At 45.0% G+C, this 20,873-nt stretch overlaps 1 protein-coding gene across 2 annotated transcripts in view; it reads right to left on the bottom strand.

The window, feature by feature from the left end:
- EXOC4 (exocyst complex component 4) overlaps window positions 1-20,873 on the bottom strand; it is a 380,270-nt gene that overhangs the window by 324,565 nt on the left and 34,832 nt on the right. For both annotated transcript variants that reach the window (XM_034063300.1, XM_034063301.1), the window contains exons 4-5: window positions 10,380-10,564; window positions 7,765-7,874 (exon numbers count right to left, since the gene is read on the bottom strand). In XM_034063300.1, coding sequence (XP_033919191.1) covers window positions 7,765-7,874; window positions 10,380-10,564 — 295 coding nt within the window. The remainder of the gene's footprint in view (window positions 1-7,764; window positions 7,875-10,379; window positions 10,565-20,873) is intronic.

Genomic DNA, 20,873 nt, shown 5'->3' with positions numbered 1-20,873 from the left:
TGGGGACCCATTGATCTCTAAGATCTGACAAGATCCCAGCCCTGGGTAACTGAAGATGTTCTGTGCTTGTTTCTTCCCCACTTCAAACATCTTCTTCTGCCATTTAATGTCATCAAGGGTTTTTTTGACCACAAAGCTTTGGCCCAGGAATGAGCCCCTCCTGTCCCTCACCTCTTAAAAAGGCATCAAAAGTAGACAGCATTGATACAGAAGTTCACCTTTAAAAGTGCAATCCCATATGCCATTCTCTGCAGGCAAAGGAGCTCCATGGGGGAAAGAAGATGTCCCTACATATCAGCTCTCAAAAATGAAAGCTATACCTGTATTTTCTCTTAAACTTATGAACAACTTTGTTATTTATTTGTCTGCAGGCAAAAATCACAGCACTCTCAGAACCTACTCCTGGCTTTGTTCCTTGGAGAGAAAGGGGCTGAGCAGAATGGCTACTCTGGACTTGAAGAGGGCAGACTTTGGCCTGTTTAGGGAGAGGCCCTTGGAATGCAGTCCTGAAAGGCAAAGGAGCCTAGGAAGGAATTATTCAAGGTATTCATATGGTTATGCAGGGAGAAAATGAGAAGGGCCAAAGCCCAACTCAACCTTCATCTGGCCACTGGTGTAAAAGATAATAAACTATCTCTATAAATGCATTAGCAACAAAAGGAGGGTGAAGGAAAATCTCTACCCTTTACAGGATGCATCCCTGGCAGTGCTCAAGGCCAGGCTGGACAGAGCCTTGGGTGACATGGTGTAATGTGAGGTGTCCCTGCCCATGGTGGGGGGGTTTGAACTGGATGATCTTAAGGTCCTTTCCAACCCTCACTATTCTATGACTCCATGGACAGGGAAAGCTTAGTGGCAAAGGGTGAGGTAAAGGCTGAGGTACTTAATACCTTCTTTGCCTCACTTTTTAATAGTAAGACCAGCTGTTCTCTGAGTATCCACCCCCCTAAGCTGGAAGACAGGGACAGGGAGAAGAATGAAGCCCTCATAATCCAAGGGGAAAATCAAATGTCTGCTGGTGTCCAAAGGAAACTCCTGTTTTGATTTGTGCCCATTGCTTCTGGCCCTGGCACTGGGCACCAGTGAACAGAGCCCGTCTCCATCCTCTCTGCACCCTCCCTTCCAGGTGAAGACCCCTCTTGAGTCACCTCTGCTCCAGGTTGCATGGTACCAGATCTCTCAGCCTTTCCTCCTAGCACAGAAGCTCCACACACTCAAACACCATCATGACACTTTGCTGGACTCTCTCCAGTACATCCATGTCTCCCCTGTACTGGGGAGCCCAGCACTGGAACCAGCACCCCAGGTGTGGCTTCCCCAGTGCCCAGCAGAAAGGAAAGATCACCCTGACCTGCTGGTAGTACTTTGTCTAATGCAGCCCAAGACACCTTAAGTCCCTTTGCAACAAAGGCAATGTGTCATCTGCTCATTGTCAGCCAGGACCCCCAAGTTTGCTGCCAAGCTGCTTTCCAGCTCAGTGATCCCCAACACATCCCAGTGCCTGTAAGAAGCAGGACTTTGCAATTCCTCTGGTTGAACTTCATGAGGTTCCTGTGAGCCCATTTCTCCAGCCTGTCTGGTTCCCTCTGCATGGCAGCAATACCCTCTGGCCTACCAACCAGTTTGGTGTCATCTGCAAACCTGCTGAGGGTACACTCTGCCCCATCACCCAGAGCAGTAAAGAAGACATGTACTGAATGACTGGTCCTACTGAATCCAGTAGAACCCCACTAGGGACCAGCCTCCAAGTCTACTTCGTGCCATTGATCACTGCCCTCTGCAACCAGCCATTCAGTCACTTTTTGAGTCACCCAACCTGCACATCTGCTATTTTTCTGTTGGCATGGTACAGGAGACTGTGTCAAAGGCCTTACTGAAGAGCAAGAACACAATATTCTCTGCTCTTCTCTTATCCACCAAGCCAGTTACTTATCATGGAAGCTTATCAAGTTGGTCAAAGCATGGATTCTCCAGGGTGAAGCCACTCCTGATGATTTTCTTATTCTGATGATGTCCAAAAACTGCTTAGGAAACAGAACATTTAAATATGGTTTCTCAAAAGCTAACAACAACCAAAAGGAGTGATGGCTTTGGCACGTTCTCTAATGAAACATGCATCCACTTCCAAACAGCACCACTGAAGCAGCACATCTGAAAACACACAACTCTTTAAGCAGGCAAAAATCTACCTGCAGTTTAAAGCACTTTAAGGTGAATCATGTTCATCATTGATTCATCACCTCCACAGTTAAAGGTGGAAACTTCCCCGACAGCTTCTTGGTTTGCTGGTGCCCCATTAAAACACCTATTCCAATTGATGCTCCCTCATTTGTACAGTTGTGCCACTTCACAACAAACCTGCTGCAAGAAGCATTTTAATAGCTCTGGTCTGAGGCCCAGAAAGGCCAATGGTGATAATTCATTTAAGCAAAGCAGCTAAAGAAAAGGCTTTTGGGTCTTGTTTTTCATGGCGATGAATGGTCAAATCTGCTGCTCCTCATTACAGGAGATTTCATTAGCTGGGTGCTTTTATGGGCACCTAGTAAAATTTCATGGACTCGTGTCCAGGATTTATGTCCTTTCTGATTATATCATTTCAGCCTTCAAGCCTTCTAAGGAAAAGGATGCAAGTTCAAAGTGCCCCAAAGGCTTAATTTAAGATGTGAAGAAACGTCACCTCCTCATTTCTAATGCTGAATCCTTGTTCTGACCCATGCATGGAGAGAGTGAGCCATAAATGGACAGTTACTTTAGAAATGAGGCCTTTAAGGATTTTGGTCATTTTCTGTTCTGCTTTACTACCAAACCTAGAAGAAAATGGGTCTCAGAGATCAATAACCTCCAAGCCTCAAGGCAAATTTCCTCTTTATAAAGCTGTTGTTCACAGTGTTCAATCTATAGCTTAAGGATGTTGGTCTTGCAAAAACAGAGGTGTTTGATTTGACATGGCCACTCTTTTAAATCCATTGCAAGAACATTTCATTCTGACAAAACTGGACAAAGCAACTCTGTCAGCCACGTTCAACCCCCTCCTGATACACACCAGCATGAAAACTGAGTCTCCAAATAAGAAAGTAAGTGCCTAGTAGTCAAATATCTTACATTGGGACCACACATAGGAACCATGAATGAAACTATTCAGAGAGAGTGACTACAGAATCATGAAATCAATGAGGTTGGAGAAGCCCTTTAAGCTCATCCAGTCCAACCATTCCCATCACTGCCAAGGCCACCACTGCCCCATGGCACTGAGGCCTCGTCTCCACACTGTGTGAACACTTGCAGGGCCGGTGCCTGCAGCCCTGCCCTGGGCAGCCTGTTCCAATGCCTGAGCACCCTGTGGGGCAGGAATTGTTCCTAATATCCAGTCTATGCATTAATCTTGGCTTTCATCACGTGGATCTAAAACCTCCTTGATTTTCCGTTTCCTTCCGCAAACACACATGCAGATTACACACATCAATGCTTAGCTTCAAGTCATGAACCATGAGTGAGGATCAGTGAGAGAAATCATGGTACTGCAAAACCAGACAAAAGGTTGCTTGAGAGGCTTTCATGTCAATTGTGTGGCTGCAAACCCTTCTCTGCAGGAACAGATTTCCTCTTAAACATTCTAGGTGCTAAAACTTACCCTGAGAGAAGAGCAAGTCCTGCTTTATGTGTGGCATCGCAGTGACAGCGGGAGAGAATCAGACTCATCGTCCCATCAAGTCCTAGCTGGATTTGTGCAAACACAAACCAGCTAAACCAGGAAAACTGATTCAGTGAAGGCATCATTTAATTCATAGAGCAAGGGACAGAGAAGCCACTAGTGGGTGTCTGACCCTCAGGTGAGGTGAACAGGAAAAAATTCCCATTTCTATGGCTTCTACCAGCTACTTAATCCTTCAAGCTTATCTAGCTTCATGGAATCCCAGACTGGTTTGGACTGAAGGGACCTTACATCTCATCCTATTCCAACCCCTGACATGGGCAGGGATCCCTTCCACTGGAGCAGCTGCTCCAAGCCCCTGTGTCCAACCTGGCCTTGAACACTGCCAGGGATGGGGCAGCCACAGCTTCTCTGGGCACCCTGTGCCAGCGCCTCAGCACCCTCACAGGGAACAGCTTCTGCCCAAGAGCTCATCTCAATGCATTTGTTCAGCATGTTTGAAGTGGAAGCAACTGTTAAAACAAGCAGAGTGCCCCAGTGGCATTTTTACAGCCATATTTGAAATAGGACCTTAAAGCTCTGGTTCCTGCAGGTATTCAGCAAGAAATCCACAGGTCTCCACATGTTTTCACCCACACGCATGCATTAAGAACCAGAGCCAGTAGCAGGAACCAGACTCGACCTTAGAAGCCACCACCCTGCTTGGATTTAGCAGCTGTATTTCTCTCTTTGAGCTCTGAAGAATTGGTCACTGAATTATATTATCTGTTCAGCATAGGACATATACACACCATCAATGACAACACTGTCATCACCTCAGCTCATCTACTGTCGGATTTCCAATAAGTATTCTCCAGAAAAGGGCACTTAGGGTTTGCTATGTACTGAGTGAGCACATTTTATAGTTCCAGGAAGAGCCTGGCAATGCAGGAACCTTCAGAGTACAGAAGGTTCAAGGAGAGAAACCTAATTTAGAAGTGAATTTATTTCTCTGAACTGGCATGAAAGGAAACCGTTAGTGGTGATGTGCCACAGCTGCAATCCTCAGGTGAACACGACCAAAGCGTTCGTTTAAGTGCAGCAGGAACAGCTCTAATTTCCTTATAAAGATGCTACAGCACAAGGTAACATCCCCTTTGGGAAGTGAATGCAGAAAGGACTCAATGTTGGCATCTTTGCTGGGCTGGGTTGAATGAGTCAGAGCTTCATCGTGACACACATTAATATGCACGACCAGTCCGTTTCATCAATAAAAAGCCAAAGAACTGAAATGACTAAAGGCAGAAACAGCTTTTGTTATGCACACACATACGTTATAAATTCTCTCATAATCGTGCAGTCCTGGAAAAGGCTTCTTTGAGATAGAATTAGGGGGATGAAATATCCATAAGTACATTGTGCACTTGAAACAAAACCATATGCATGCCTCATGCCGATCAAATGTTTCCTATTATAACCCACATCTTTCCCAGTCTGAGGGACACTTGCCCAGCACTCAATGATTCAGAGCATAACAAGGAGCCAGGTAAGAGATTTTCTGGTGTGTTGGGCATGAAGAGCAAGAAGAGATGTGCAGAAATGAGAGTTCTTAACTGACTTGTACCAGTTTACCAGCTGAGGATGAAGCCATCAAAGTCTTTCTTCTTCAGACGCTTGGAGTGAAAGGAGTTGTGCAGTTTTCTGTACACAACCTAGGTCTTGGAGACCACTGCTGTGATTCTTCCCTGCTACTTGGACCCTTAGAACCTTCATTGAAACACAGTATGCAGTAACTGTTTCTTAGGGCAAGGGATTTCAAACACCAACATGGCATCAAGTAAATCAAATTCAATTTTACTGATTTTAGGAAATCTCGTAAGTCAGAAAACACTGATTGAGTCTGATGTAGGAACGCTGGCATCACTTCTTGCTCTGCTATGAGAAGTGACTGATAACACACCTCCTTTTCTTCTTATACATGTGGGAGAACTACTCAAAATAACTAGGAATAAGCTATGAAATGTCATTAGTTGCAAACAGTCTCCCTGCTTGTGTAAGAACTGTCTGAATGGCCGAGGTAAGCATAGCTCAATTGTCCCTGTTCTGACTGGAAATAACACATGAAACAGGGGTCCCGGGTCCTATTCTCAGTAAGACGATGGAAGAGAGTCTTGGTCTTATCTCTCCCCAAAAATGAAATCCAATTAAGAATGCCTGGGGAGATTCCAACTGGACACAAGAGGAAACTTTTCACACTAAGAAGAATCAGACACTGGAATAATCTCCCAAGGGAAGTGGTGGATTCCCCAACAACGGACTGGGCTAAATAGGTGCTGGGACACCTAGTCTAGGTCATGGTCATGCTTTGCCTAGAAAGCTTGGACCAGATGATCCCTGAGGTCCTAAATGGTAACACTAGGGCCAGTGAAGCCCTGGACTCTGAAACAGCAGTGTGGGACTTCCCTTCTCAGACAGGATCACTGTAGTCCAGCTCGAACACTAAAAACACATTTCTCTTTACAAACAGGTTTACATTGGCTGCAGCTAGGAAAACTCCTTGGCCAGCTTTGAAGAGTGAGTAACCTCTTACCAATCTCAGCAGATGGAGCAAGCAGGTAGAATCTGAAAGTCTTTAGAGGTGATAAGTGCCAACAAAACTCTTCACAGAGCACACAAGTTTTATATTACACTGGCAATGAAGAAAACACCTATGGAATATACTACAGGTACTAAGTACCATAAGTTCGAAGGTACTGAAAGGATTTCCATTCTTCAATGGGAGAATGTCCTGCTGTCTATGTCCCATCAAGAGGTGTGCTAGGAGACCCCATCAGCTCCATAACTTCAGAGTACTTGTTTCCTTGAACACTGCCAGGGATGGGGCAGCCACAGCTTCTCTAGGCACCCTGTGCCAGCGCCTCAGCACCCTCACAGGGAACAGCTTCTGCCTTATCTCCAACCTGAACTTCCCCTGTTTCAGTTTGAACCCATCACCCCTTGGCCTGTCACTACAGTCCATGATGAAGAGCCCCTCTCCAGCATCCTTGTAGCCCCCTTCAGACACTGGAAGCTGCTCTGAGGCCTCATGAGCTTTAGCAAGATACTGAAATTCTCACTGATGACAGGGAGAGAACAGGAATACTTGATTTCTTTCCCCAGGATTTTCACACTGTTGGTCTCTTCCAGGTTTCCACAACCAAGCTGCTGCTTCCAGCTCTGAAAGTTCACACTGGCATGTCACAAGTAACTCCTCACAAACCTTTAGTAGGGTAAATATACGGCCTCAGGCCCTGAGAGACCAGCAACCCTACAGGAAAGTGAAAGGCAAGAATAAGCTGAAGAAAGGCTCTAGGAGGCAAGAATTAAAGGAAAAAACAGAAACAAGATGACAGAAAAAGGACACAAGAATAAAATAAGGATGAGAAGAAAAGATTCTCTGCAGTTGAGGAATATTGAAACGGTGGGTTTTGGAGAAGGGGAGCATAAATGCAGGTCACTTGTGTATTATTCCTCTTTTTAAACAAGGACAACCCCACTTATTAATATACTGAAACTATACAAGGGTTAAGTCCCCTTCTCTGCAGCACTTTCAAAGCTTTATACAAAAGCACTACTGAAACCTGAGTGTTTAATGCAGTGTTTGCTGTAGTAACAGGAATACAAAGATCACCACCAGATTATCACTGTGTATAGAAAGATCTTTAGTGGAAGTTCGGAAGTTCCCACAAGGAAAAGCTTTGACCTTTTGGCTGCAACACAGCAAAAAACCCTTTCTGCACTATCTACACATACTTGCCTACATTAAATAACGTAGATGAGACCTGTACAGTAACTGAGCTGACTGCACACCTCTCTTCAGCTCAAGATACTGAGAACATGATCAAAATCAGAGCAGGCACAGAAAACTGAGTGTATTTAATTGAAGCTGATGGGGGGATAAGAGGGGAAAATTACTTCCCATAGGAAAAATGCAGATAGGGCCTAGTTCTGCTCCTGGACATACCCCTCATCCACTTCAGGACACTGCACAAAGCACTGCCTAACTTTCTGTCTCAGGACCTCCCATCAGCAGCCATCCATGAAGAAGGGATGATGTGCCTACTATGAGGAATACATAGTACTGAAATACTCACTGCTGGAGCTTCCAGGAGTACTGAACTGGGAAGTTTCCAGGAACTTTCGAGGTGTAGATAAGTTGGAAACATCCATAAGAGGTACAGGAGAGGCATCTTTCACAAGTGAACTGTGTGAGGGGATAGAAAGCAAAGAGCTTATTATTTACAACCTTAGTCCAACAACAAGTAATCCATTTATTTCTTCAATTCATAAGCCTAAGCAATAGATACACATAGTAATTTTGATACACGAGGTTTACAATACCTAACTTAAAGCAGAAGTCCACAGACAAATACAAGTAGGTGCCTGCACGTGCACATGCCTTCTGCCAACTACTTAACCCATCAAGCTTTTCTAGTCTCACAGAATCACAGAATGGTTTTGGTTGGAAGGGACCTTAAGGCTCATCCAGTTCCAAACCCCTGCTATGGGCAGGGACACCTCACATACTAGACCAGCTTCCTCCAAGCCCCATCCAACCTGGCCATAGGCCTCCTCTGGACTTGCTCCAACAGCTCCAACTTCCTCTGTGTTAGGGAACCCAGAGTGGATGAAGAACTGCAGGGATGGGTCTCATTTGAGAGCAGGTTAGAAGAGGAGAATCCCCTTCCTCAACCTGCTGCTCACACTCCTTGATGCAGCACAGTAGGTTTGTAGTTTCAACGAGAAACCTCCACCCTTTTACCTCCCTTCAAACTCCTTTTCTGTGCACTATTTGCCTCCCTCTCCAAATGAATCTTCTTACTCAGACTTTCCACTTGGTCATTTTGATAATTCACACAGTATTATTTGCCAAAGATGTGTCAGGCTGCCCCAGCTGCATAATGAAAGACACAAAGCTGGATGTGGCAGGGGAACACAAGCAAGAGCTCATTTTGTAAGGGAGAAGGCTCCTATAACGGAGTTCAGTAAGTTCCTTTAGAGGTCAGGATGCCTTAGAGAAGCCTACAATGACAAGAGCTAAACTTACTATCCTGCCCAAGAACCACCTATACTCCCTATACACCTACAATACCACACTTACAGGGATTAGCTATGCATTCCAACTCGGCAGTGTGAAAGAGAACACACTTAACATCAATGCAAGAAGTATTTATGAGCATTACTGCATCCTGGTTAACAGCCAGTGCAGAGCATCACACTAAAACAAAGCAACAAGACTGAGCCTGATGCAGGAGTTCATGTTATCAACTATCAATTGTGTGCAACAGGGAATATGGAAGAAAGAAAACAAGACCCAAGGTAAGGTTCCCTGTAGAAGCTGTACAAAACTGCAGTGAATTACCAGTCACACACTCTGCATACACCAAAGCTTTATGTCTGTTTTAGTTACTAAGATGAGTAGGTAAGAGTGATGACTTGCTAGAACCCTCCTTGCTAGAGATTGCAACTTCAAGCAATGCTTTATTTCCTGAATTGTAGCTTACCATCTCTCCTCTTCTTTTTGATATGTAGGATTTATTCCTTCTCATAATAAAATGCTAACTTTCCTTTTCTCTGCATCTTTCTTGTATGGTGGCTCCCTTTTTGCTCCCTGTCCCTGTTTACCACCTTGCCTATTCTACATAAGTTATCTTCCAGTTCCAATGCTGTGTCACTTGCTTCTGGCCGCTATCTTCTTTCTTTCCCTCCCAACAACTCCACTGCCTTCAAACTCAGAATTCACAAAATTAGGAAGAAATAGCCAGGCTCTTGTAGAATCCCAGACTGATCTGGGTTGGAAAGGACTTTAAAGCTCATCCAGTTATAACCCCTTCCACTAGAGCACGTTGCTCTAAAACTCTTGTGTCCAACCTGGCCTTCAACACTGCCAGGGAAAGGGCAGCTGCAGCTTCTCTGGGCACCCTGTGCCAGCTCCTGATGTCCCCCACATCCATTCCTGTATCTAGATTCCTTATACCTAACCTGAACTTCCCCTGTTTCAGTTTGAACCCATCACCCCTTGTCCTTTTGCTAGAGACCGTGATAAAGAGTCCCTCTCCAGCATCCCTTCAGACACTGGAAGCTGCTCTGAGGTCTCCTCACAGCTTCTCTTCTCCAGGCTGAACAGTCCCAGTGCTCTCAGCCTGTAAAGATATATTTAAGCGATATTTAAGCTTAATTTCCACTGATCACAGGCACCAACCACATAAGCTTCAACATCTTTAAAGCACCTTAGAAACATCACAAAGCCAAGACACTGCTCACACACTTCAAACCTGCAGACTCACTTATGGGTACCTGTAAGTCTTTTAAACCCTGGGCATTTCCTTTAGCAGATCAGCAATTTTTCCCTGTGTTCTTCCCTCTACCTAACCCAAACATCATGATCACGACATATGCAGGAAAGGTGTCTGCATCAGAGGAGAATGGGAATGCTAAAATGAACTGACCCCATCGTAAGTCTGTGGGAAGCAGCAAGAAAACATCAGAATCACTAAGCAGGAGTGAAAGGAAGAGAACAGCCCTCCCAGGCTTGAAGGCTTATCAATGTACTTGGAGCTTTCCTGCTCTCTGCAGTCACAAGCATGAGAAACTTGCCAAAAATGAATGGCTGAGGTGTAATTTGATGGCACTCTACCAAGAAAGCTTCTGCTTATGAAAGGGTGAATGCTGTCCTCTTCCAGACCTGCTCCCCTCACACCAAACCCACCTTAATCTCCTTTTCTCCTTGTTGCGCTGTCCTACTCGGTTGGTCGATTTGATGTACAGGTGACGGTGCAACTCATCTATCAGGACCAAGTGCATGTTCATCTTCTTACTGTGGAGCTCCAGTCTCAAGTCACTCAATCCCTCCACCTGAAGAAGGGGACCCTCCAAGGAGTCCACTGCTGACACCTAAAGGAACACACAGGACAACATTTAAAGGTCAATTTGTTCACCTCGGGACTTCTCTCTTTGATTAGGGGAGCGTCTGAATGATGATTCTACCCATAAACCCTTTTAAAGCAGGAAATGTTTGAGTAGTATTTCTTTATTTCTATTCCTAAAACTCTATGTAAAAAGGGTCCAGGATGTGAACAACTCCGATTTAATGAGCAGTCTTCAAATATTTGAGCATATGCATAAGCCAACTTAGTTAAAACACAGTTGGTTAAATACAAATCAAAGCCCAGATTATCACAAAATAGAGGATTAGCAAGTGGGGAAGTGTTAGGAAAAGACACTGACAATGATGTTTGATTTTATTTCTTCCTTTCATTACTGGAAAACCAACGAAACATTACTGCCAATTCTATAAATGGGGAGAAAATGGCTTACATTTTATTTGCCTATGGTGATGTCAAGGCATAGCTGGAAAAGCTTAGGAAGCCTCATCTTTCAGCCTACACAGCACCTATGACATGTAACTACACAGTTTAAATACACACAGCCACCAGAAGAATGAAAACCACTGCCAGTTCACAGACAGTCTGAACTCTGAAGACTGGGGAGGTTTCTAAATGCTCTATTTTTAGGGCCAAAATTAAAGAACTCTATCCAAACAACAGAGCAACAGACAGGGACCAACACTCCAGTAGCAGCACCAGGCCACAGACAACGTTGCTCTGCTGCTGTGCTTCAACAGTGACCAGAAGACATGCAGTGGGCACTAAACTTTCTGCTGCTGGAGAAAATGCAAGGGCATCTCCATGTGTGCTCAGTATCATGATATCATAGAATCCCAGACTGGTTTGTGTTGGAAGGGACCTTAAAGCTCCTCCAGTTCCAACCCCTGCCACAGGCAGGGACCCCTTCCACTGGAGCAGCTGCTCCAAGCCCCTGTGTCCAACCTGGCCTTGAACACTGCCAGGGATGGGGCAGCCACAGCTTCTCTGGGCACCCTGTGCCAGCGCCTCAGCACCCTCACAGGGAACAGCTTCTGCCCAAGAGCTCAGCTCAGTCTCCCCTCTCTTGGGCAGGTTCAAGCCATTCCCCTTGGCCTGTCCCTACAGGCCCTTGTCCCAAGCCCCTCTCCAGCTTTCCTGCAGCCCCTTTAGGCACTGGAGCTGCTCTGGGCTCTCCCCTTCAGGAGCCTTCTCTTGTCCAGGCTGCCCCAGCCCAGCTCTCTCAGCCTGGCTCCAGAGCAGAGCTGCTCCAGCCCTCGCAGTATCTCCATGGCCTCCTCTGCACTCGCTCCAACAGCTCCACATCCCTCTTGTGCTGCTGCCCCAGAGCTGGATCAGGGCTGCAGGGGGGGTCTCCCCAGAGCACAGCAGAGAGGCAGGATCCTCTCCCTGAGCTGCTGCTCATGCTCTGGGGGTGCAGCCCAGCACATGGAGGGGTCTGGGCTCAAGCTCACACTGAAGCTGGGTCATGGGGAGCTTCTCACCCACCAGCACCTCCTTATCCTCAGGGCTGCTCCATTCGGTCTCCCCCAGCCTCTGTTTGTGCTTGCGACTGCTCTGTCCCATGTGGGGGACCTTGGACTTGGCCACGTTGAACTTCATGAGCTTCTCACAGGCCCACATCTCTAACCTGTCAAGACCTTTCTATATTCCATCCCTTCAGGACAGCTTTCAAACACATCTTCTAATAAAAAATGGAACAGCCAACCATTTAGTGCACTTTAATACATAAAACCAACCCAACCCCCCACATTTTTATACTCTGACCTTTCTTCTTCTGCAAAAAGCTGTGGGGTTTCCATGGGGGGAAGGGTGCTTGGGTGTTTAATTTCTGATGGCACTTCTGACACTTCATATTTGCAGCCAGACCAGCTTGTATTCATGTCCTTGATAAATGGCACTTGCTCAGTGATTGCATTCTAAAGCCAGATTTCAACACCAGGTACTCTCAAAGCCTTTTCACTTGAAGCCACCCCACTCCAGCCAGGCCTCACTTCACCACTGCTTTATCTTTGGAGATTCCATTTCCCATTACCAGCAATTATCAAGACAAAGCACAAAAGAAAAGCTTTTATGTTCGGAACAGTTTGGGGCTGGAAAGCACCTGAGGCTCAGCCCAAGATCATGGAAGTCAAGGTAAGGTCTTCAGCTGGTTTAGGTGGCAACAAGTAGAAGCACGTTGTTTAAAACCAGAAAGCAAGTGTTTTCCACTTCTATAGTTTTACTAACAGAAAAATGATTTAAGTCCTGGCAACAAGCAAGCTATAAAGCAGCACCCCAGATGATGCTTCAGAATACATAATATGACATTAAAACCTTCGTTTACTTTGTGCACAACACCACAGAACAGGAGCAAAGGCAACTAAAATGAAGCAAAGATCATAGATTCATAGAATAGTTAGGGTTGGAAAGGACCTTAAGATCATCCAGTTCCAACCCCCCTACCATGGGCAGGGACACCTCACACTAAACCATGGCACTCAAGGCTTCATCCAACCTGGCCTTGAACACTGCCAGGGATGGAGCATTCACAACCTCCCTGGGCAACCCATTCCAGTGCCTCAGCACCCTCACAGTAAAGAATTTCTTCCTTATATCCAATCTAAACCTCTGCTGTTTAAGTTTCAACCCATTACCCCTTGTCCTAACACTACAGTCCCTAACGAACAGTCCCTCCCCAGCATCCCTGTAGGCCCCCTTCGGATACTGGAAGGCTGCTATGATGTCTCCACGCAGCTTCTCTTCTCCAAGCTAAAAGAATGCATATGGTCAAAAATACACTACAGATAGATCTAACAATGGATCTGTTACAAGGAAAACCTTCCAAGCTTGTGTCTCACCCTGCTATGGGAAGAGTCAGCTCTTAAAATTCAGTTTCAGCAAATAACCACACTGTTATCACAACAGTTTTGCTGTCCAGAGCAGGGAGATGAAGAGTTAAAGACAGATGAGAAGAGAAGCTGTGTGGAGACCTCAGAGCAGCCTTCCAGTATCTGAAGGGTGCCTATAAAAATGCTGAGGAAGGACCCTTCATTAGGCACTGTAGTGATAGGACCAGGGGTGATGGGTTAAAACTGAAACAGGGGAAGTTTACATTGGATATAAGGAAGAAATTCTTTACTGTGAGGGTGCTGAGGCACTGGAACGGGTTGCCCAGGGAGGTTGTGAATGCTCCATCCCTTGCAGTGTTCAAGTTGGACAGAGCCTTGGGTGACATGGTTTAATGTGAGGTGCTCCTGCCCATGGCAGGGGTTGGAACTGGGTGATCTGAAAGTCCTTTCCAACCCTAACTATTCTATGATTCTGTGGAGGGAACAAAAAGGGAAGCAGAAAGCAGACAGGGAGAGCAGTAACAGTGACAACAGCTCTGTTGACTACTTGGAAGCACAAGCAGAAGTAGTTTATAATTAGCTTTAAAGTCCAAGTATTCTTCTGGATCATGTCAAGAAGCTGGTCAACCATCCTGAGAAGGAGTAAGGTTACAAAGGGACCTGGAAATCCCCCATGGTGGGCCAGCTGAGAACACAGCCAGTGCCACATGCAGCCAAGGAGAACAACATGAGCACCAAAAATAAGATCAGAAGACTTCAAAAGCTGCATTCCTAATGGGGACTATCCATTGTCTGTCATTGGCAAAGTTGAAATCAAGACCAGAATTGTATGCCCCCACTCAGGGTGTAACAAACCCTCACTTATGTTATGCAAGAGACCAAAACGCATGATAAAAGTACTTCAAGGTGATCAAGATTTACTGTTGCATCATCAATCATCTCAACTTGGGCATTCCATTTCAACCGGTTGTTCTTAACCTGCTCCCATTCCAAACCCTGATATGCAAAAGGAGATGAGTGGGAGACAGGCTGCACAAAGCACTGACAGCTCAGAGTACACCACGAATATCAATGCTCCTCAAGTTAATAGTGACTCCTTCAGTTAGAAAACCTTAATTCAGTAGAAAACCCCTTATATTTGCATTACTACTTTTTATTGTGGATGCTGCTCCTCTGCTTATGGCATAAATAATAAATCAGGGAAAAAGAAGTACATTCTAGAGAGAAACCGAAATGCTGGGGGTTGAATGCATTCATATTGCTCACACTATGCCTGAACATGAAAAGCTTTTCACATTTTAAAAGGCAACTGTCTCCTTCTTGAATAATAGCTTTAAAAAAACAGGGATTTTGTATTTAAATTGCATCTCTAATTTTTCCCCTCCTTTATTCCAAAGTTATCTGGAGTCTTCAGCCAGACAGAGCCCTTCACTGCTAATTACTTATATCACCCTTTAGGATTTTAATTTTATTACTTTGAACAATTAAGAACAGAAAAGCCTTAAAGGCTACAACATTTCCACATCAGTTTTAATATGTTCAGTACATTAAAGCAAGTTTGGGATTATTTCAGTTCTCCAGCAGCGTTTTGAACACTCCCTTCAAAAGAAGTGCTGGGAAATGCAACAGCTCTACGTGTAGAGAAGTACAAACCATGCAGTGAGAGTGGTTTGGGTTGAAGGGAGCTTAAAGCTCCTCCAGTTCCAACCCCTGCCACAGGCAGGGACCCCTTTCACTGGAGCAGCTGCTCCAAGCCCCTGTGTCCAACCTGGCCTTGAACACTGCCAGGGATGGGGCAGCCACAGATTCTCTAGGCACCCTGTGCCAGCGCCTCAGCACCCTCACAGGGAACAGCTTCTGCCTAAGAGCTCAGCTCAGTCTCCCCTCAGGCAGGTTTAAACTATCCTGCTGCCTATTGCTAGAACAACACCGTTTCTGCCACACTCTTTGCTTCACAAAGCTTGTGGCACATGAAAACAAAAAGGCATTCAAACCATCCCATATGGCACTAGCCATTAAGGACAGTGCTGAGGCTAAAGGCTACTCACACCTACTGAAGAGCAATAGCATATGCACAATCCCCATATACTAGGGGGAGAAATTATTGTAGTTGCTCAGACGTATGGTACAGTCACCCAGTTACGCATCAGTGTAATGGCAGCAAGCACAGAATTGAGGGATTGCTGTCAGAGCAAGTCAAAGAATTCCGGCAGTCAAGAACAGGCATTCATATTGTTAGTAGAACACTGCCTATCCAGCTTGGAAAGAACCTCTGGAGGTTTCCAGTCCAACCTGCTGCTAAAAGCAATGCGGACTTCAATGTTACACCAGGCTCAGGGCCTCCAGTCAAGGTATGAAAATCTTCAAGCGTGAGGATTCACAGTCTCTCTGGTCTCTTGCTCCTCATGTTTAACCTCTCTCATGGGGAGAAGTTTTCCCTTTATGTTCAGTAACTTTCTCCTATAAAAAGTGCTGATAGTTGCTTCTTGTTTGCTCACTTCTGAGAGGAGCCAGGGTCCATTCCTGGAGAAATCTGGTCTAGCTGTCCCTGCCCGTGGCAGGGGTTGGAACTGGATGAGCTGTAAGGTCCCTTCCAACCCAAACCCTTCTATGATTCCATGATTTTTCCTCCAACCCTTTTAGATGGTCACAGCAGCGAAAAAAAAGCACTCTTCTCTGCAGGCTGAACAAACCCAACTCCTGCAGCATCTCCTAATACATTAAGTGCTTCTAACCCCAACCCACCTTGGGGGCTCTCCACTGGACTCACTCCTGTATGTTCCTGTTCCCATGTAAGTAAAGGAACATACCTTTCCTGCAGAGGGTCCCCCAGAACTGGCACTCCAGATGCAGCCTCACAAGTACATAGTTACATCCCTTCATCTCCTGGCTCTGATCCTGCTAATACCAGAGTAGGACATCCAAATAACAGCACACAGTGTGACTGAGCCCAACACTGTGTTATCCAAAAGCCAGTGAAAGAACCAGACCTTTTCCCTGTCACTGCCACCCTGCACACACACATGGAACTAAGGGTGCAATTACCACACCACCCCTGCTTTTTGCTCCTTATCCTCACTGTGGGAAGCACCTTGGATAATGATGATTAATGAAGCTCTAAGACATGCGATGGTATCACATTTAATTAGATTTTCTTCTCTTTCTTTTCTTCCCTCAGCTTAGGCTGCATTTCCCAAGTAGTTACTGGTCTTTAATACCCCTATTACCTACTGTGTGCTATTCATACTAACAAAAGGACTAATAGAGGTAGAATTGTATATAGAGGAGAAGAATTAACACTACAAGGCTCTGGTTAAGACTGATAATGGAATAGCAGCCTTTTCTCAGAGAACCTGAAAATGAGATGTACAGAAGAGAGCTACAAGTGGTTTCAGGGGCCAGAATAAGCAGCTGAGGGTCCTTCAAACCCCTTTCTCACACCCACCTGACTTACCTAAATGGAAATAAGTGATTAATATTTGCTTCTGAGGCTGGGGGAGATGATGACATTTTGTGTTTGAATACCTGGCCATAAAGATCATTGTAGGTAAAAGAGATCCTCTACAATTATGTTTTGGCAGTGGCTGGGATGCAGAGAGGAGCTACAGCGAAAGAAATCAGCTGGAAGATGAATCAATCAACAAACATCTGGCTGCTCTTCTTTAAAGAGATGATTTACCATGCAAATAGTGCCAGAAGAAATAATAGGTAATCTCTACCACCACCTTTATTCTGTCTTCTTTGAACTCTGAAAGAAGTCTGTCTCTTCAATTGAAAACCACACTTAAATAAATGCAAAACCACCGTATTCAGTCGTATCATAATTAAAATATTGGCCTGATTACAACAGAAATTGGCTTAAATAATCTGATAGCCACACTTAATACAAAATCACTTCATTTAACTCAAAGTACTGCTCTGGATTACAACAGAATGTGATTTAGATAATGTATCCCTGCTCACGGCAGGGGGTTGGAATTGGATGAGCTTTAAGGTCCTTTCCAACCCAAACCATTCTATGATTCTATGACAGTTATTTTGGATGCTTAAATCCACTTATCTACTTATTATTGTACTCATCCGTTCTCTTAGAAAATAAGGCTCAACGAAGCAAGCCTGGAAAAAGAGCTCTGCTTTGTATGAGCTAAAAACCCCAGCTTAGAGGAAATAACTGTGGCACCAGAAGCTCTCTGCAGCTTGTTTAAAGGTTACAGGCAGTTTATAGCAGGGCTTAATTGCCTTAAAAAGAACATGTAGCAAAACATTTGCTGATTGTAACATCGAGCTTGGAAGGGTTTAATTTAGCAGTTTATAACAAAGTAGAACCTAAGCACCAGTAAGAGATTTGCTAAAACTCTGTTCTTTCCTGACTTTGGCCAAACGCAGGTAAAGCAGCACATTCCCTGTACAGGTTTTTCAACAGTATTTTAATCTTATAGAGTCCCAGACTGGTTTGTGTTGGAAAGGACCTTAAAGCTCCTCCAGCCCCAACCCCTGCCACAGGCAGGGACACCTTCCACTGGAGCAGCTGCTCCAAGCCCCTGTGTCCAACCTGGCCTTGAACACTGCCAGGGATGGGGCAGCCACAGCTTCTCTGGGCACCCTGTGCCAGCGCCTCAGCACCCTCACAGGGAACAGCTTCTGCCTAAGAGCTCAGCTCAGTCTCCCCTCTCTTGGGCAGGTTCAAGCCATTCCCCTTGGCCTGTCCCTACAGGCCCTTGTCCCAAGCCCCTCTCCAGCTTTCCTGCAGCCCCTTTGAGTATTTCAAGACTGTTATAAAATCTCCCCCTTTTATTTTCAAAAAGTCAACGTAAAATAGTTGTGAAAAGAGAGGAATTTTTGTGTGTTAATTCCAGACCTCCACAGTCCTGGAAGCCTGTGAGAAGATACAAAACGTGGCTGCTTTACCTGTGACAGTGTTCCAAGGCCAGGTTGGAGGGGGCTTGGAGCAACCTGCTCTAATAGAAGGTGTCCCTGCCCATGGCAGGGGGTTGGAACTGGATGAGCTTTGAGGTCCATTCCAAACTGTTCCATGTTTCTATAAGCAGGTGCTTCTTCAGGTTAAAACCTCAGAATAATGATTGTTCAAACTAGAAAACCAAATGCTTTGTGGCTGGGGTACCAGCTTATCCTGAGTTCACACAACAGAAAAGGAAACATGAACAAACAACTGAGAAAGGTTAAAAGAAAGCAATGTGCTGGGTCACCATTTGAAGCAAAAGAAGTCACATCACACACACAGTCTGACAAAGGGAAAAAGCTGAAACCTTTGAGTAAAGCAGCAAATAAATAGCAACAACTGATAAGGTTTCAGCTGCTTTCCTGGGTGAATAAGACAATGCTGACATTTAAAAGGAGCAGAATTGATGTACTGCTTCTATAGGAATTCGTTTTCAAGGGTACAGGAAAGGAAAAGGACCAAGAAATACCTTAAAGGTCTGTAGCCAGATCTGAACAAGCAGCTCACTGAATTCAGCTGGCACCTGACTCGTGTCAGTAAGGATCTAACCTCTAAAGTTTAAGAAGCAGGAAGGTGCTCATACTCCAGCTGTTGGGAATTTGCACTGGGGAAAACAGCAGAACAGCTACAAATGATGGTCTGTCTCCAAAGAATTTACTACTTGATAGACAGAAAAGCAGATAATGCCTTAGAGAACTGTTCCTCAACCTTCTACCACCACAAAGGTATTTAAGGGATGAATTAGACACAAGGTCCATCTCAACCCAAACCATTCTCTGATTCATCTCTCAATTTGTTCTATATTTCGGTTGCAAAGTGAATCAAGATGAGGCTGAAAAGTTGCTGCCTTTGAAGGCAGGACATGCAAATAATGGGACACATGGAAAACTTGCACCTAGGCTACACTTAAATCCAAAGACTGCAAACTCTCTGCTACCGAACTGCCACAGGCCAATGTACAGCATAGTGTGAGCTGCTATCAAGACAAACGACCCTGAACTTAAAGAACCCCCAGATGGTTCTCAAGCAGGGAGCTTTCAGCTAAAAAGCATAGAAAACAGGAAAAGCACAAATCAACACCACCTATCCCTGATTGTCATTGCTCCTTTCCCTTAAAAACAGGAAAGGGAGAGAAGGTACACACAGGATGTGATGATTAATGAGTAGCTGTACAACACTGATGACGAACGGCACCAAGTGTTGATTAACATACTGGATATTGAGATGATGAAGAAATTGCTACCAATTTTGTTCACCTTTAAACAGTCTTGAAAGAATTAAGCTAAAAGCAAACAAAGAGCTATAAATGACTGAGAACTACCGAAGGTGACTCCTTTGCAGTACTTTGGACATAGCTGAGCTTACTCCCCTTCTCAAGATGAAAAGATTTGCTGACTGACTGATGCAGGAAGGGGGAGTGATGTGGATGACTGCAGCAGAAAGGGGGAGAAGTTTAAAAGATTAGTTTGAGCTACATGCACACAAAAAGTGCTCAGGCTGCAAGAAAACAGCTCTTCGTGAGATAAGCTGTCAGTGGCAGCTTGGTTGATGGGGAAGGACAGGGAAAAACACACATACAGGAACATGGTAAAAGGGCTACTTGTTTGTGGGGTTATCTCCAATCTGAACTTCCCCCTGTTTCAGTTTGAACCCATCACCGCTTGTCCTGTTGCTACAGTCCCTAATGAACAGTCCCTCTCCAACATCGTGTAGCCCCCTTCGGACACTGGAAGCTGCTCTGAGGTCTCGAAGCAGCTTCTCCAGGCTGAGCATCCCAATGTTCTCAGACTGTCTTCATATGAGAGGTTCTCCAACTCCTGATCATCTTTGTGGCCTCCTCTGGATTTGCTCCAACTGCTCCATGTCCTTATGTCACTGCATCTTACAGAACTTGCCTTTTTCTCCTGCTGATAAAATTACTGCTCCTACTTTCTAAAAGCATCAAAGCAAACCTGTTATAACTACACTAACACAAAGCACAAACGTCCTTTACATTTAAGTGTTTAAAAGGCACTGACCCAACCTAACTTACTTTTTCCCTTTACAAACTTTAATATGTGCATGAAATTGTGGTCCTCACTTGCTGTCCTTTACTCCAGTTCCATGAATTTAATGCCTTGGAATTTGTCTCAGTCCTGTCACCCATCAGTCATTCTACTCCCTCCTTCACTCACTGCAATACATCAATGTCTTTCCAGTACAAAAGTGCTGAAATCAAAAGCAGTGTTGAAGGAACAGAGCAGCTAAAAATGACGAGAGGGGATTATCCAACTGCTCACTTGGACTTCCCTTCAAATAACTTACCTGAAATAGGAAAGTCATGAGTATCCACTGGCAGCATGGAATTGCCCAAGACTATTTCCATTAGAGTGATGTCTTCATGGAAATGAGACTTATACTGCCCCAGTACCTATGATAGTAGTGTGTCTCCAACCCTCAGCAGCTCCTGGGCAATAAGGTGAAATTAGCAACTCAAAGATTTAGTGTCATTGTGTCAGACAGGGAAGCAACGCATTTCTGCTAAAGGA

This window comes from Melopsittacus undulatus, chromosome 5, assembly GCF_012275295.1.
Source record: "Melopsittacus undulatus isolate bMelUnd1 chromosome 5, bMelUnd1.mat.Z, whole genome shotgun sequence".
NCBI lineage: Eukaryota > Metazoa > Chordata > Aves > Psittaciformes > Psittaculidae > Melopsittacus > Melopsittacus undulatus.
Note: the sequence above shows the minus strand (reverse complement) of the source record. Positions and strands in the feature narration are given on the sequence as shown.